Raw genomic sequence first — 18,660 nt, forward strand, 5'->3', positions numbered from 1 at the left:
TATTTTATCTTTTCATTTGGTTCTCAAAATATCCAAATAAAACCATAAATATATTTTTCAGGAGAGAACCACACATTTGATGTAAATCACTGCTTGTGTCTGATGTAATCTCATAAACAAAAATGTTACATTTTAAAAGCAATGACATTTTAAGTTAATATTATTTTCAAAGGGACTGGGCCTTAGAAAGAAAGTGCATACCATCCATTTTGACTGCTTTCATTTAACTCATTTAGTTATTTCATTTTTAAAATGACTTCATCTTATGATCCAAAAAAAAAAAAACTCTCACTAATGTGCATTTTTGGCTTTGTTGATTCCCTTTGTCATAAAATGGAAGCTAGCCTCAATTTTCTAATAATTTTTCTATTAGAAAAAAATTCATGGCAAATTCATGGCAAAAACAAAAATGAGGGGATTTTGAATTGCAGTGCATGTGTTTCATATGGATGCTTTTCCCTTCGCCTCTCTACCTAAGGAGATAGAGAAGCTGACAGTGGAACTGAATGAGAGCAAGCAGCGCTTGGAGCGGGAGCGGCAGAAGGCGGCGGGGGCCAGCGAGGAGCTCCTGACACTGACAGAGCGGCTGGGCGGCGCTGAGCACCAACTGCACCTCACCAGGTACTCCCTAATCCCATTACACACCGGAGCCCGATTTCACTTCGCTGATTTTTGCCACAGGCTTCCAAACAGTTGTTAGACTTCGTTTTAGTCATTCAGTTCACCCACAGTTTGCAGGCATATTAAGAAAAGTGGGGATGTGGTAAGCAAAACACCCAGACATGTGAATGATAAGTGTGGCAGAAAATCACTGATATATCACAAAGCCTCTCATGCACAGTGCTCCAATATTTAAGCGATTCTCTATCAGTATAAGCAAAATGACATATTTCTCCTACCACCACCTCTCTTGTTAATTCTATGCCTAATAAAAACGTTGAACTGAAGGATCTGAGTGATACACTTTGGAAAATAATCAGATGCTGTCAGTGGTGAAAGAGACAAAACAAAAGACATCCTGAGATGCAAATTGAGATGGAACTGATACAAAATAAGGAACCTGAGTCTAGGGACGTGTAAAATTTCAAAACAAAATGGACTGGCACTATTCTTGTTTAAACCATCGTTACACCCAGGCTTACCCCATTGTGGTTTCCCTGGACGTTGTTTCTGTCCTAAGACACTGTGCTATGCTCACCGTCATGAAGCTTCAGTGAACATGTAACTCAGGTTCACCTACATCACACTAAGGTGTTTTTGACAGCAAACGGGTATGATTTGCTCTACTGAAAACACACATGGACACAGAAATACAGCAGAGAAAAATTCAAACTGAGATTGTAGCTCTTTCACATTATCCTGTAAGTGATTGCTTCTCACTTTTCGTTTTAGTATAAAATTCTTCAGTTTTCAGGTCAAGCCTTTGGGTTTGTTCAGTTTTAGTTTTCAGTTTTTTAGAGAGAACTTTGTCTAAACGGGCATGCAAATTTATATTTGGTTTGGTTCATAATTTAGAAAAACACTGGTCTTCTAATCATAGTAATATGTTGAATTTAAACTATGAAAGGGGACTGATCCCTTTTACATTAAATATGACAATGTAATTCTGAGCACGGTATGATAACAGATGGAGAAAAACACCACTTGAACAGCCTGCATTTGGGGAAAAAATATTCTAGAGGTTCGTGAACCTCCCAAAGTTTTAGGGTAGTGTTAAGATGCCTCTAGTTCTGTTAAAATCAAACTTTGTTAACAACATTTTGTTATGATAATACTCCAAATGGTTTGCCAACTTTCCTTTTAAACAAGGGAAGAAAAAGAGAAGGAAGGAAAGAAGGAAGGAAGGGAAGGAAAGAAAGACAAAAGAAAACATCATTTCTACATGTGTGATATCTGGAAAAATCCCAATAGATAAAACGCTTTTATGAGAAAAAATTGCTTTATACTATAGGATAATAACTGTTCTTTTAATGCCCACTTAAAGCATTGTCCTTGTAGAACAGAGAATGTAACTTCAACGTAGTTTCTATGGTTATTTAATCTTAGCCGTTTCAGAATTTGGTTTCATCATGATAGTTAATAGTTTTTCTTCTCTGCCAGACTTGTATGGAGACCAATCATTTGTGTGCTAAGCACTGCTAAACCACTGAAATAGGACAGCTTTCAATGTCTTAGTGTGGCCGAGCTTCTGTAAACAAATATTAATGCTGGTTTTGCCCCCTTTGCCATTCTGCCTTATTCGGAGAGTTAGTTTCTGAAGTCATAGTCCATGGAGAGTTTTCCTGCACCGTCTCAGTTTGTACTGTCTGACAAGATCAAGTTCTTGCAAGGAGAGCAGATTAACATACAGCAACTGCTAAACGTGGACTGGTGGTAACTAACTAATCCCTTTGTTCTAAGAAAAATGGTTTCCCTGGCTTTTGTAGAAAGCTTTTTCTACTGAGCTTTATTTACACCAAGTCACAAAAATTTAACCCAGTTTTACAGGCAATAAAACTTAATTACCTGTTTTCTAAGTGCAGTACTTTTTTGTAAGCATTTTACACTTATTCTCTGTCCTTATTTGGTGAAATTCATAAATGTGAGATGGCAATAGAAAGTGCACTGAAGTGCTCTTTTCCACTGAAACTGTGACTTGGTTTGGGGCTTAAATATTTCTGATGTTCTTTTTGGAATTTTTTTCGAGTTTGTGGCCCCTAACCATTCTTTATGGATTCAGTGTACTTAGGTGTGTGGTTGGGAAACATGTCTTTTTTCCCCTCAGTGTACCAGCTGAGAGAAATAAATCCCATACAAGTAGCTCTTCATTCAGCTATAACTTAAACACCTTGCATGTCATATTCTAAAACAAGTTTAAAATGGACTATGAAAACCATGTTATAAAGTAATAATGAAATAAGGATCCAAATCTTCCAAGGCAAAGAAAATTTGAAACTGGAGTAGGAAATCGGTAGATCAATGTGAAAAGAAAATAACCTATCACTTTTGGGGGGTTTCCCTTTATTGCCTAACTGGACTTCAAAAAATAGAAATTCGACTTTTATTGAAAGACCCAACTGGTAAGTATAACATTCACTTATTCAACAAATATTTACTGAGCACCTACTATCTTAAATACATTGCTTAGCTCTGGGCAGAGAGGAAAGAGACTCGGGTCCCACCCTTAGTTTGCTCACACTCTATTAAGGAGCCAGATGCATATTATTATTAGCCCATGATAGTAGTGCAATGATAGAAATACAGATCACTGTAGGAGCACATAGCAAAGAGAATTGGCTTATTTCCACATTGGAAGTGAAGGGGATGGGGAAACGTTCTGGAGGAGGAGATATTTGGTAATCACCTTGACTAACGAGGTCACCAATAGCAGTTATCAAAGCGGACAAGGGCGGGGTGAGTGTCCCATCTACAGGGAATCACGTATGCAAAGACGTAAGGCTGGGAGGTAGCGTAAGCTGCAATCAGGTTAGATGTTGGGTGAGAGATAAGCCTGGAAACGGGGTGAGGGGCCAGAGGAAAGGCTTTGTACTTTCCAGGGCCATATTCGGGGGTCTGGGCTATTCTGAGAGTAATGGGTTACTGTCACATTTTAAACAGGGCGTCTGACATGATCCCGTCTTTGGGCTGGGATCCTCACTCAGACAGCGGTGTGGAGAGTGAGCTGGGAGACTTAACGTGGGGACAAGGAGACTGGGTGAGGGGAGACAGTCGGCACCCACGGCCCAGACCTGGCCTATCACCTGTTTTTGTGTGACTCCTTGAGCTAAGTAAGAATGGTGTCTATACTTTCAAATGATGGGGGAGGAAAAATAATATTTTGTAAAAAAATTATACACTCATAAATAAAATTATACTGGGCACCGCCTCCATTATGTTTTACGGCATTGTGTACGGTGCAGGTTGAATATGGTCCTCAAAGCCTAAAACGTTTACCATTTACGTTACAGAAAAAGTTTACAAGCCCTCAGGAGGCTATTTAACTCAAAACGTCAAGAGAGCTTGAACTATGATGGGCTCAAATATGTATTTTATTTCTTTTTAAAGATTTAGTTATTTATTTTTTTAGAGAGAGAAGGGAGGGAGGGAGAGAGAGAGAGAGAAACATCATGTGCGGTTGCTGGGGGCCGTGGCCTGCAACCCAGGCATGTGCCCTGGCTGGGAATCAAACCTGCGATACTTTGGTTCACAGCCTGCACTCAATCCACTGAGCTAGGCCAGCCAGGCTTTCAAATGTGTATTTTAAGAGACCATTCAAAGGCCCCATGAAAGCAGATTGGCCGAGGAAGAGCTGACTGGCAGGGGCCCGTTTAGAACGTAAGCTCCACCGTGGTCCTGGGCTGTGGCTGTGCCCGTGAAGTGGAGAGGGGACAGCACCTTCGAGAGGACTTCGAGCAGCGAATCAGAGAGGCCAGAATCTAAGGGGACGCCACAGTTTCTAGCCTGAGCTAACGGGATGGCCCATCAACTGAGCTAGGGAACTTAGAAGGACTCTCCCAGGAAAATAACACGTGTTACTTTGGAACTCAGGTGCTGATGTCCCATGTAGGCCTGATGTGAGGAGACAGGCCGTGACTGGGGGCTTAGGTCTGGGTGCTTTCACAGAAAGACCATCGCCGTAGCCGAGGGAGTCATGGAAGCGCCTAGAAGAGAGTTCCTCTTTTTAAGGTGCTGGGGAAGAAGGGCCAGGGGCACTGAGACGGGCCTCAGTGTGTGAAGGATGATTCTGAGGCACCTTGGTGGGAGTTCAAACCCATACACCCCTCCCGGGGAGGCCCCCAGGCTTCCTGGGGTGGAGGAAACCGAGTTTCACTGCCTCCCCAGGCACTCCCTGTCTTGGCCATTCTTCTCACATTACTTCACTCTTTGAGCCTGCTTGCTTACCTGTGAACCGAGACTGGACTGCACAATTTCTAAATTTCCTTCAGGTCTGACCGTCAGTGATCCTAACAGTGATTTCAGACAGCGCATTAAGTTCCTATTTCCAGACGTTTGGCATTTAAATTGCTTGTAGTATCCTTTGTTTAAGATGTTTCTTTAGTTTAAACTTCAGAGATTTCGTAGCAATGTCCTTCACACCCACCATTTACATTCATGATCATTTAGACTGACTTCCATAAGGGTTCTGAACACAGTCCCTGAACATTCTTCCCATCTCTTTGGCCAACCACGGCCGAGTGAGTATTCGCGAGCCCGGCCCTGACCCGTCTCTTGCTCCCAGCTCCTTCCGTGAGCCATGCTGACTGTACACAAAGTCCGGGCCACTCAGCACTGCGGGTGCCCAACGTCTCCCGACTTTCCCATGCTGACTTCCGGCCAGACTTAAGCAGGTGCGGCCCCCTTGAACTTTTGGACTTTTCTCCCCCTTCACTATTCTCCACACCTAGCACACCCCCTTACCCTTCTCCAGCCCTGGTGTGACCTCACCTTCTTTTCTAGGTCTCCCCGACATGCTGACTTGTCCACTGTAGCCCTCCACGATGACCCCTGCCGGAAGGGAGGGGCCTCCCTCTGGGTCCTCTGGCCCATTTAGAGCTGAAGGCACTCAACTCCATACTGACTGACTGACTGACTGAATGAATGAATGAATGAATACTCAGAGGTTTCTCTGCAGTACCCTTCTAGAATGTCTTATTCTCCAAGGTGGGGGAGCGGTCTTACTGGTGTCAGATTTCTCAGCGCATCTAGCGCAGTCATTTGCAAACAGGTGGAGCTCAGTAAGTCACTGTGATAGAATGCTTAATATACTGTGAGTTCATGACCATTCATTCACAGCTCAGTATGTATATACACGTGTGTGTATATATATGTACAATATGTATTAGTAAGATAACTGATACAATCCAGTAGGGAGATTCCAGATAAAGTATTACAGGGACAGAGGAACAGATAACTTCTTATTGACCTTGGCAGCATTGGCACGTAGAAAAATGGGGGCGGAGGGCATCCCAAGGCACATGCCAGGGAGAAAATGGCATTTGAGAGGAGAGGTACACGTGCATACATGAGAGAAAGTGACATACAACCTGTCATTTAAATATCTAAATGTATCTGTATCTGAGGTTAAGAATATATTCATCTTAGAGTCTGCCTGGTACCATGCTACGTGTAGTGGCTCTTTAAAAAAGAACAGTAGGCTGTGTTTTCCCTGTTTGCAGCAAACGCATCGAGGCCACGGAGAACTAAAATGATTCATCTAAGGTCACGCGGCTGATACGTTGTGGAAGCCAGTTTTGGATCCCAGCAATTTGCCCACAAAGCCTATGCCGTTACCCACGTGAATTAGGAGGGAAATGGGTTAATGCAATTGGTCCCCCAAAACACAACTGAGAAAAACAGTCACATGAATTTATCACAGGAAAAAGTGTTGGCTGCTCCCTTCTTCTCTGGTATAAACACAGGCCAGTGAACCTCAGTCCCGCCTGGGGCGCATCCTAAGAAGCTGCCCTTTGGCTCCGCACTCGCCTTAGTCAGTTTACGTGTCGTCACGCAGCTGCCATTCTCCTTAACTTCTGCGCTTCGTTTCTGCCCCGGAGGAAAGGCTTTCATAAAAAAGCAGAAATTCCTTCATGTTTTTTTTGACATGTTCAAAGATCTTTGAAGAGCCACAGGATATAAATCCCTCTGACAAGACTGCCATTTACGTACATGTGGGTCAGTTACTTGATGATGTGACATCCAAAGTCATCGCTTCTGAATCTCCATGTGACTGTTATTAACCACTTACTGAGGCAAACACGCATCTCCATACCTATCATACATGTATCGAAACACACGCCTTTGAACCCTGCATCTTCTTCTCAGATCTGGCCTGGAGGGGAATTCGGACAGGAATTCTGTGTGTGCTCCAGAGAGTTTAGAAATGGCATGGCCTGAAGCGCAGAAGGGGAACTGACCCGCCATCCAGCCTGCAGGCTCCAGCTTCTATCAGCAGGGCTACCTTTAACACTTTTATTTCCCCTTGAACATGAAGTTTTCAATGATGCACTTCAAGGAATTTATCGGATCAGGAATTTACGTGAGGCCTGTAACATGGAGTTACGCTCTGACCTACTTTCGTGACCCAAACGGGAAGATCTGCCTATGACCGAGGTTGGGAGCGACTTGCATACGGCATCTGTATCTTTCTGCACGTGAGAAAGGGCACAAAAGAGAAGTCACCGGGTTGTTCTATTACGGCGGTGGTTTACCTGGCGAGAGGTGATCCAGCTTCTTAATCAGAGCGTTTAGCTTCCGCACACTCACCATTGTAAACGCTTTCTCGCATTGGGCTGTTTGACCTTCAGATTCCCCGCGTGAGTGTGGACTCTGTGGCTGAGGTCACAGAAGCCCGAAAAGGAGGATTTCATTAGTTTGGTAACTAGACCATGGAGGATCCAGGTGCAGCTGGCCCGAGGGCTTCTTGGACCGGGGACTCGAGGCGGCACCAGGTTGCTCTCCTCTCCTGTCGTTCGCAGGGCTGGACCTCTGCGGGAACGCAGGCTCGTCCTCTGGGGCTCCTCCGCACCGGGAGTCCCACCCCTCGTCTGAACGGAAGATGAAGGAGGTGCCCTTGATTTCAGACTGTAAGGACGTGACTCCCTAGCTCCGCCACTTCCAATGTCAAAACGTCCGGTTCAGATTTCACAACAGCCACGTGCACACACACCCTTTTGGGGGTCGTGGCCAGCAGCCCCCGCAGAACCCCCAGAGTAAGGGGAGGTGACCTTCCCAGGGGAAGGATGTCAAGGACCCTGGGTAAACAAAACAGTAGGTGTCTCCTCTGCTGCCTCGATTGCCTTTTAAAACAATACAATCCCCGATTCTCCCTTTGAGTAAGGAATGGCTTCAGGAGGAAAGCGGGGGGGAAGTTACATGTCTGTTCATGTTGGTTTCGGAGTGATACTCTCCACAGTCAACATGTTGTACATCCAAGGAGGCACAGCCAGGTCTTCACAGGGGCGCTTCGTGCGCTTGTGTAGAGAGTCCTCGGAATGTGAAAAAGGAAGATGTACAGATGCACAAATGAGTGGGTGGCGCGTGCCGGGCACTGTGCTGTATTAAGCGTCCGCATGTTACCTGTCTGCAGCAAGATACATACAAAAACTGAGCGCATTCGGGAACTTCTGTACCAATTTTAAATATCCAAGTGCATGATCAGTGGGCTATATTGGGTATCTCTTAAGTGTTTCCCTGGAATTCATTTTTTAAATATTTATTTTCTGATTACAGTTGAAATATAATACAATGTTAAATTAGTTTCAGTAAATATTCAAATATTGTACTAGTGGACAACCTCGTGATCAGACAGACACTTGTGTAACTTATGAAGTGGTCACCTCGTTAAGTGTAGTTAGTACCCATCCGACACCATACATAGTTATTACAATATTACTGACTTTTTATTTCATCTTACAGCACTGTTGCTTTGCCTGGGATCAGAAGTATTTTTAAAAGATAGTTTACACAAGAAGTTTGGGTCACCCTGCCTTCTCAATCCCCGCAGCAGGTCCCAGGACAGTGGGTCTGGGGGAGCAGAGGGGTGACACCTCATAGCCGGAAGTGGGGAGGGGAGTGCGGGGGAGGTGGGACTAGAACGGGGGCCATCGGACTCCAGAACCTGTGCTTGTGACTGTCTTCACAAATAAGCACAAAACGTGCTGCAGAGCTGAGGAGAAATGCTTTTGTCGTTGTAGAATTTGAGCCCATGGGCCAGGGCCAGGCCTCTTTCATCTCTGTGTGTGTCCCCCCAGGAGGCTGAGTCCAGCAGGTTCTCCGTACGCATTGAATAAACTTGCCTCCCCTCTATTGTAGGCTGTCCTCTTCAGGTGGCAGCTGGCTTAGGTCAAAAGACCAAACTTTCGGTCCTTCTCCACTCACAGAGGTAGTGTAACACTGACACGCCGTCTTCCTAGTTCCCAGGGAACATTATCTTGGTTTTTCTCCCTCTGAGCTTGTTGAAGAGTTTTTAGTCTAGAGTTTCCTTTCAAAGTGAAGCTCCTGTTTTCTCTGGTACTCCTTCCTTGAATAAATTAAGCAGAGAACATGTCAAAAATAATTTTAAAGGGATACGTGTGCAGCCGACATCCAGTCCCAGAATAGATGGCCTTGGTGCTGTTTTAAATTGTGTCCTCTTTTCCTTGCCTTACCCCGTGTGAGCGAGAACAGGCTGTCGGAGGGCCGGGGAAGAGAAGGCATTTCATTTTGCGCGGATGGACGCCACGGTGCCTGAGCCCGCTCTGCTCCACCTGTCCGACGGGCTAGGGACCCCGGTCTCCATGTGGCCTGGGGCAGGAGAGGTTGGAGTCACAGGCTGCCAGGGACTGTGGCTCTGCAGGCCCTGCTTAATGGTCCCTGGCTCACTCCTCTCACTTCTGTGAAGCCCAAATGTGTGCGCAATGAAAATCTACGCTGGGGATGGACCTCCCTCCCCTGCCGCCCAGGCCCAGCGCCTGGAGCGTGGTGGTGGCTGCAGCCAGCTCATTTTCTGAAGAAGCCCAGAGGAACCCGAGAAAGTATTGCCCACACCGCTTGCCTGACTCAACAGCAGTGAACATCAAGTTCAATGAAAATGGGAGAAAAAAACCCCAAACTATACAATTGTTCTCCTAGTAGCCTGAAGTAGGAATATTTTTCTAAACGAAAGCTCTGATCTCCAATGTTAGCGTGAAAGAAGTACAAAAAAATCTTCAACGTAAGGACGTCTAATTTCTCCTTAAAACACCTCTTCCTAATCGGATGTGTTGGTGAGAGCGATTATTAGGCATGACTCGCATGTTTGTTCATGTCTCCTTGATACCTGCGAGTAGCTTACACAGTGGTTCACTGATTGATAGGTCCTGGAATCGAAGCTGATTTTAAGGAATCTGAGGAAAGAAGAGGCTTGGAGCCGATCCAGGCTCCTCGGTGCTCATCCCGGACAACGATCCTGGGGGACCACGACCCAGTGCCAGCAAACACATTTGTATTAAGCCACTGCTCCACTAGACTAGCTCAGCAGAGGATACAGTTCCCTGAGTGCAGTTCCGCAGAGCGGGCACCAAGTGGGTCAGAAAACATTTGGAAGAAGCCTGCAAAGCCAGTGTCCAGCTGAGGGGAAGGCTGCTCCACCTTGACTCTGAGTGACCTCTCCCAGCTGGCAGGGCTGATCCTCTATCTCCCTGACCCGCGGTGGGGAGGGCGGAGTTCCGAGCAAGGAGAAACAGGCATGGTACCAAAGAGACTCCTCCAGCAAGGGTACCAGTCTTCAAGTAATGCTTCCCTCCGACACCTGCATTGCATCTACCTCCAAGAAGCTTGTTTCTGACCCGGAGATTTATCAAATGAATGCACTTTGTTTGGAAGCAGTACTTATTATAAATATAACAACAAAAGAAGTATATAAAATAAAGTAACAGGTCACTATTGAAATATATACAAAGGGTGAAGGTTGGGGGTATTCGCGATGAAGCAGATGGGTTCAGCAGGATTTAAGATCTGCTGGTTCTCCGGAAGCTGATCTGAAGCGTGGTTCACCGGGCTGGGCATCACTTGATCTTGACACTCAGTAGTCCTAGGAGTTTCTGATTATCTTCTATGACCTTGGGGAAAATCTGCTCCTGTGCTTTATTTCCTGCATAGCTTCACTGAGACTTGTATGAGGCTAGATAGAATAAAAATCACCGAAGGTCATTCAGGTTTCTGTAAACTGAAGGACTCCAGTGCTATTATCATGTTATAAATGAATTCACATAAAATAAACTAATAGCAGTCACAACGCAATGCTCAGTCTAGAAGACTCCAGGGCAACTGAGGCATGATCAAATCCCTCAAGGCCTTTTTGGCAAGGTGGAGACGTCGGCCAGGGAGGGTCACAGAGAGACTCTGTTGTTAAAGACAGGACTTCCTGTCCCCTAACTCTTATGCGACCCTCTTTGTCTTGAAACCACTTGCTGTTCCTGACATCAACTCTTTGTCAAGCAAGATGGGACGGAAGCAGCCTGCTTTGTTGCTCCGATGGCTGGCAGTTCTCTATTCTTAACCTACTTCTGAAAGAAGGCACTTACTCGGAATCGTCCGCTATTGAATTAGACAGTCATTTGGGGTTTGGGGTAAGATGATAATGATATTAAGGAACAATGAAAGTCATCTACTACCGTAGACATAGACCCACGGCAGGACCGTCCAGGGCCCTGAGTGCTGCCCTCGGACGGATCTGCACAAAGAAATTAATTATCTGCCAAAAGGGGAAGAAAGGACGACAGCATGAGGCAACTCGTGCAACTAATAAACTTTTTAGATGCCGTTTCATATGTTTGCTTTTCATTAAATTCAGGAACGCTTGCGACGATGCCGCTGTCACTCAGTCAACATTTTATTCCTGTCTGTTTTTCGTATACAAAGGCTTGGGGGTGCCAGAAAATAAACTGTTAACGGAGAATTAACTTCTTTGGCACGCGCTCCTACTTATCTTCCAAATTAAAGAAAATGAAATGGGCAGAAACAGAGTGTAGATTACCTCCTTTTTGTCAAAAATGGTGGGAATTTGAAAATTAATAATAAAAAAGGGAACAGATGCAGTAACATGCCAGAGGGAGATTAATGTGGAGAGTAAAATCTGTGAGCAACAAAACTGAAGCAAACTGAATCAGTGGGAGGTGGTTGTACAATCAAAATCAGGATAAAAGAGAAATTACAAACAACCCTGCACTTGTCAAAGTAGTAGTAATGAAACCCTGCCTCTGCCAGCAGAGAGAACCTGTGTTAGCACTTCGGGGTAAGGATGGGAGCCGGGTGCCAGGTAGGAGGGCAGTGCTGGGTTGCTGGGCAGCAGCCATCTTGTACAGAACAGATGGCACCGAAAGCTGGCAGGGGAGGGGCTCCTTAGCAGAACTAATCAGACAGTAACAGATAGGGCAGCTGGGAAGACTGACCACAGAGAGGGAGTCTGCGGGGTAGCCGCGTGCCATGATGTTTGCAGTGGTGTGCCCATTGGTCTGAGAGAAGACCTTGCAATGTCTTTCTCCTGTTCGGGAGAGCTGAAACTTTTGTTCGAAGAGAAAAATCAAGTCGCAATTGTATCTCAGCCGAGGGGCGGGGGGGTGGGCTTCAGGGTGGAGGTGGAGAAGGAAGCACCGTGCGTCCAGGGATTTGCTGTGTGAGTTTGCAGTCCCGGCGTCCCCGGCACTTTGATTTCTGCTGTTTGTGGGGCTCTGCCGTCCTAATGTGTACAGTGTGGCACATGGAATGATCACTGTATATATTTTATGCATCAAAGAGTGTGCAGTATCAAGCCTGCAGTTAAAATTAGAAAAAGCCTTTCTTGATAGGCTTTCTACCACATATGTGTTTCACAAACGAAGACCAAAAACAACCATGAGATACATGCATTTGTGCTTAATAATTTCCCATAAGCTATTTAAGCCATGTTTGATTCATAGTTAATTGTCCTTCTTTTTCCCTCCGTGGAACTGTGGCTTACACATCAAAGTGTGGAGCATAAATCAGAGCCCCAATCCTTAAAACAAAAATTGAGTCATTCTGAAAGAAATGGAAGCAAAATACAGACCTGTTTAATTTAATCACTTATTAGGGAGTTGTGTTTTTAATATAGAATTGGGGCATTCATGCTAAAACTATTACTTTAACAAAGAAACCCAGACCCCTACATCTGGTTTTGAACTGGTATATTTCTTTCTTTTGCAAGAGGTTTGTAGCTTGGCTCAATTTATTCATTTCAGAGGGGGAGGGGGAACATTACCAGAAATTGAAATAGGTGGTATAACATAGCCATATGCTATTTATGCAGCAGTTTCTGCAATAAATCTAATTTGGTGCTGTCAAAAAAATTAGACTTATTTGATATAGCAGCACATTAGTAAATGATTGTGGCAGATTTAAACTTGTCACTTAGTCTCTTCCTACTCTTAACAGAATCTCGCAAATCCGTTTTTCCCCTTGATCAAGTCTGTGAAAATGTCTCAGTTCTTTGTCCTGCGGTCCTGCAAATATTTCCACATCTGAAAGAAGGTCTTGCCTTAAGGTAACTGAGGAAGGGGGTGGAAGAAGGAATATCCTCTGCCGTCCAAAGACTTCGTGAATAGAATAGGCAGACAAATCAATAAACCAGGGAAAACTAACAGTGTTTTCATCCTTTTCAGTTCTTAGAAAAGTGGAACTGTTAGTCATTCAGAATGCAGAGGAATTCAGGTCAGCTCTTTATGGAGGAGTTTACATGTTTTACCTTCCACCCCGCGTCCATATGCTGTTTTAGGAGAACCGGTATTAAAGAACACGAGCAGCGTCAGCTCCTGTCTTCGCCTCACGGCGCCCTTAGAAACGGCTTTTCTGTTCGGTCGCACATCCTGGCAACTCTGCTTCAATGCCTCCGCGTGCCTCTCCTGCAAAATCTGTTTCAGGTGTCGGTATCAAGCTACCTAAAAACTTTTCCCTAGTTTTCCTATTTAAAAAATAATAATATGAGCATGTTGCACATTAGGCAGATAAACAGTACTCTTGAATTTTTTAAAGGATCATTTGTTAAGAGTAATCACAATAGTATTTCCCTTTTCTTTTTCTTCTGTATTTATGGAGGGGAAAAGTGTGTGTGTGTGTGTGTACACATTCGTGCATCTGTGTGCGACTGTGATGCTAAACTGAGTGTTTTTCATTTGTTTATGTTCTTACCATACAAATTTTCCCAAACAAGCCTATGAGTGTGTTTTTGAAATGCAGTTTGCTAAGTACGAAGAGCTCCTTGCCGGTGACTTCAGCAGCCTCTATTAAACGAGCAGTGCACTCATACATTTTTCTTTTATATAGCAAATCAGACCGTGGCAGTGATCAAATTACCAGCACCCTTCCCATGCTTTTCCCGAGCAGGGATGCAGGTAACCAGACTGCCATCAGGCACTAAAGGGAAAAAATGGCCAGTAAAGTACTAAACAAACTTTCTGGGTAAAGGAGACACTAGTTCTGAGATTTTCTCCCCATAAAGAGAAATTATTTAGAAATAATGTTTTAGGAAGATGAAAGAGAAAGCACTTCTTAGAAAACATGTCTTATGTTCCAAGTCCATATATCTATATGGCTTTGTAATTATGTTTTACACGTATTACATAAGAATGATTTATAGGATCCAGGGCATTTTGGAGATGGGTAGTAAAGCTGAAATAGAGCTGAAAGAGAATGTCTCTGCATTTGGATTTTGAACCGTCTTTCCTGTTCTTTTGTTTTTGCTTTTATATTTAGCATCCCAATAGTTGTCTTTAACACATCTGAAAAGCGGCTCTGGTAAAGTATCTTTTATAAATTATAAATATTTAATCAATCAAAACCTTAAGATACAAATTTTAAGTTACATGGTTTTAGACTGCTTTTATTCATAAAACCTGCATTCAATTTTCTGTCAGTGAGGAAAAACTTGAATTTTTATTCTTTCCAAAAAGAATTTAGGACATTTTACAGACTTGATTAATTTTACTTAATAAAATAATCTTGAGATAATTCTTCATACTGTCACAGCAGCATTATGAATGAAATACCATTTCGGTTCATATTTATCTTCAAACATTTGCTCTGGTAAAATATTTGCCATATATTTTCTCCCAAAAAGCGATCTCTCTTTTTGATTGTAAGGCATTTCAGTCGAGTGATTGTTTTTTTCTAAAGAACATGATCGTCTAAAATATAGGTACATAATTCAACTTAGGGTGATTTTGTGTCTGATTTACGAAGGAGGATGAATACCTGATGGCTGTAGATGACACAGAATAAATTCAACTGAGAGCACAATTTTTACCTATCTCTAGGAGTTTATTTGGTTCTCAGAATGGCCAGCTGATACAACTTATATTTCTTTAGATAGATCATGTGTTTGTTCGGTAGAATATATTTGAGTATTATTTAAGCAGAACTGCTTATTTTTAAATGATGGAATTTTAAATGTACATGATTTGATTTGTATACTATGGGTTAAGTTTTTCAAAGCAGTGATGGAGCTGTGTGTCAATATATAGCTTATAATTGAAATGGTACACATTTTGTACATTTTAAGCATTTCAGTGTAAAAATTTCTTAACTGGAATATGCTTCTCCTTGGCTAATTCATTAGTGAAAATATTTATCCCTCAAGTTAATGCTATATAGTATGAAGCCATTTTTATATAGTGTAAGCTTGTTTATGATATTTTGATTTCACTCTAAAACTTTTATTTTGCCTCCGATGCATCTAGTTCCTACTCGATATAATAAGAAGTGCAGAGACACATGAAGGAAGCATCCATATCAGCTGTCTGCTTTTACAAACGATCATTAAAACACCCTCTCTTACTACTTTGACTCCAAATGATTGTCTTCCCGAACCCAAAAGTAATTTTCACAAGTACATTACACAACAGAGCTTCCTCTTCTGCTGGTTAGCAGTGGAGGATTGAAATCCACGCCGACAGTTCATTTGACAATGACCTTGAGGGGCTTTGCTTCTTGAAGAAGAAAGCAGAAGCTTGCGGTAAACAAAGTTCACTTCTGACAGATGGATTGAATGACAGAAAGGTTGCGAGTGCCAGAATAGCCCTGGCAGAGGAGGAAATGTTCAGTGGAATCCAACAGGAGAGGAGGTGTGAACAGGTGCAGGGTTGCTGACGGAAGGGGAACCAGATGGAAGGAGCCAGAGCCAGTTTATTTAAAGGAAAAGGCAGAAAACATTGAAAGGCTGTGCGATCAGTGGCTAAAAGTGCTCGTAGAGGAAGGTAAAAATTCACAAAGCAAAACTGCACAGTGGGGTAGCTAACACTTAGCATAATGGTAGTAATTTGTGAGTTTAGTTTGGAAGTTGCAATTGAAATACGTTTATCTTGGCTCTTGACACCATCAAGTAGAGATATTTAAAAGTTGTTTATTTTTTTTAAGTTTCTAAGCTTCTTAAAATCCATCCATTAATTTAATTTTTTTCCATCCAGAAGCTCCATTGCCATAATACTAAGATTGTGTTGTCAGCGAGGAAAAGGAAATAAAAATTAAGTGCAGGTTAACATCCCATTCAAATGTATCTCGTGCTGCCTCAGTTCTGTTCGCACGCAGGGAGTCTGTGCATCCCTTCGCTGAGTGACATCTGTAATATCCAAGAAATTTGCAATGTTAGGATAGATGTCAGTTGCTTTTGTTGTTCCGAGTCTCTGTTCATTTTGCAAAGTCCGGTGTGTTGGTTTGGGCTGGAATAATGCTCTCTACGATATTCGTTCGCCGGCCCTGATATGCAGGTTAATTTCTGTGGCTGAGGTTGACCCGCTTTCTGGTGACTTTCAGTGACCTGCCTTCGGGCAGTCACCTGCAAACTCAAGTAGCATGGACAATGGGAACAGAAGACAGCGGGGCAGGGAGGAGGACTTCCTTGTTTTCTTAGACCTATTAAAATTAAACTCTCTCTCTGCAAGCCCAAGACACCCTTGCTAATCATCTGCCTGGTCCCATGCACACCACTTACGTGGGTCCTGGTGAACGGCTGCTGTCCTTGAAGACCTCACGATGTTGCTGATCAAGAGATGCCAGCTGAGAAGGAGCCGTTGTGAAGCAATCACCAGGAAGGACGATGAAGAGGCACAGTGATTTTCAGATTTTAATGGTGTAGTAATTGACCCACAAGAATTTCTGCACACTTTTCGCAAAGATTGATACTCAGAGCACATTCAACGCACAGTCTATTCACATTCTCCCTCTCAGCAGCTTGGATCCAAAGGTTACATTTGACTAGGGTGGGGTGTCTGGGGACACTGTGACTTCAGAGACACGGTTTGTGATCCGCGACATGCTTCCGTCAGTAAAAAGAAAGAACTGAAAGGTGATTAGAGTTATAGATGTTTACTTACACTTCATGTGGTTTATGGAGATCAACATTTTTGGTCCTTTTTTCTTAAAGACTGAATGAGACTACATACAACTTATCTTTTCGGAAAAAAAATGGTGATTTCTTCTAATAAGAGAAATTGATAACCATATTTTAAAGTCAGCTTCAAAAAGTCCTCTTTCCCCCCATTTGTTAAGAAGTTATCATCTACTGGACAGTCTTATTAACGTAAAATTTTACATAAAACTGGTTGGACATACTTGCTCTAATTGTAACGTACCGATGTTGCCATGTCTTCCATCGTAGTTACTGAACACCTTGATATAATAATGCTCCTAGCGTGGTGTGCGGTGTAAACTAACACCAGAAGCCTCCCCTGAATTATGGGGTTCAAATTGAAAGGGAGGAAAAAGGAACAGCAGCAATTAGTGTCACCATTTGATATTCATACCACAAATTAACTCGCAAGCTCTCTATAGGTAGAGCTAATAGCTTTCTGGAAACACGAGGACTTAGTTGTACCCAGCATGCTGGTTTACACCACAGAGGTCTGGACTCTTTTGTGAATGAAGGGATAGCAGGTGAATTGCTGTTGAACAGACATTCATTGAACATTTATTGAGTGCAGGTTCTATTGCAGTTACACTAGGCACTGTACATTTTTTAAGTGAATAGGGCATGATTCTTCTTTGTAGGTATCCTACAACCTAGTGGACACAAAGTTAAGGTTAATTTAACCACATTGTATGTGTGTGTGTGTGTGTGTGTGTGTGTGTGTAAAATCTAAAAAGCCATACTTAGATTTATACACTTTTCTTAACGCAAGATCATTGTAAATGAGTGACTTAATGAAACTACCTGTCTAGTCCAATGATCATTGTAACACGTGAGGACTGAGATGCAGAGAAGCTGAGCAACTTGCCCAAAGTCACCAGTTATTTTAATAGAAGCTGAAAGTAGATTCCGCGTCGTCTTGTTCTTCGTCGTGTTCTTCCCTGTCACCCACACCTGGCTCCTTTTCCTTCATGGATAATAAATACGACTTACCTGAAGGACCCCATTAGAATCTTTCTTTGGAAGTCTTGCACAATCTGTTGCTGAAGGGAAATGATTTTCTTTTTGGACTTTGACACGTAGTAACTAGTTCTTGAAACAAAAACAAAGAGCATCAGTTCACAAACGGCAATTACAACTCTTTGGAAAGCTCCTCCGGGGTGGGTGATAAAGATAGCTCAGGACACACTGCTTACTTAGTCCATGGCGAGCACATCACTCACATTCACTTAGTCTCCAAAAGGGCTTTCGGGCAGATGCTGCCAGGAGCCCCATTGTACAGATACGAAAACAGGTATCTGGAGGTTGGTGTCTTGACCAAGGTCATGGCGCCACCCACTGGTGGAGCTGAGATGCAAGTCAGGACCGTCAGGTTCCAGAATCGAGTTTCGTCTGCTCTGTGCAATATTGCCTCCGATGGTTCGTGTTGTGAAAACACAGGTCGTGTGATCAATTCCTCTGGGGAAGTTGAAGCACGTAGGGGCTGTGACAGCAGGACTGCCCAGAGCCTTTCACAGGCTTGGTGACTGTCTTCGAGAGGGGCGTGGTTTCCAGCGTTCTCCAAATTTGTGTGATTTATGGAAGCTTGCCTGGTAAGTTCCCACATGTTTTTCAGGAATGAGGTGTAGGGGAGGGTATGTTGGGACACACCAATCTAAATCATCTGGTGGTAGGACAGCTGAAAATTGTCCCGTGGGAATTACCTGTGCCCTTAGCTCGCCAGTGCCTCCGGAGCCTCACTCCCCGCTGCCAAGGCCCCTGGGTCCCCTTTCACTCACGAACAGAGCAGGGGGCAGGTGCCTTTCAGC

The 18,660-nt window shown here is 43.5% G+C and overlaps 1 protein-coding gene across 2 annotated transcripts in view; it reads left to right on the plus strand.

Annotated features, from left to right (window-relative positions):
- SDCCAG8 (SHH signaling and ciliogenesis regulator SDCCAG8) overlaps positions 1-18,660 on the plus strand; it is a 182,725-nt gene that overhangs the window by 80,303 nt on the left and 83,762 nt on the right. For both annotated transcript variants that reach the window (XM_045859945.1, XM_045859955.1), the window contains exon 13: positions 479-621. In XM_045859945.1, the coding sequence (XP_045715901.1) occupies positions 479-621 (143 nt within the window). The remainder of the gene's footprint in view (positions 1-478; positions 622-18,660) is intronic.

This window comes from Phyllostomus hastatus, unplaced genomic scaffold (genome assembly GCF_019186645.2).
Source record: "Phyllostomus hastatus isolate PE091 unplaced genomic scaffold, TTU_PhHast_1.1 phas_contig_148, whole genome shotgun sequence".
Lineage (NCBI taxonomy): Eukaryota > Metazoa > Chordata > Mammalia > Chiroptera > Phyllostomidae > Phyllostomus > Phyllostomus hastatus.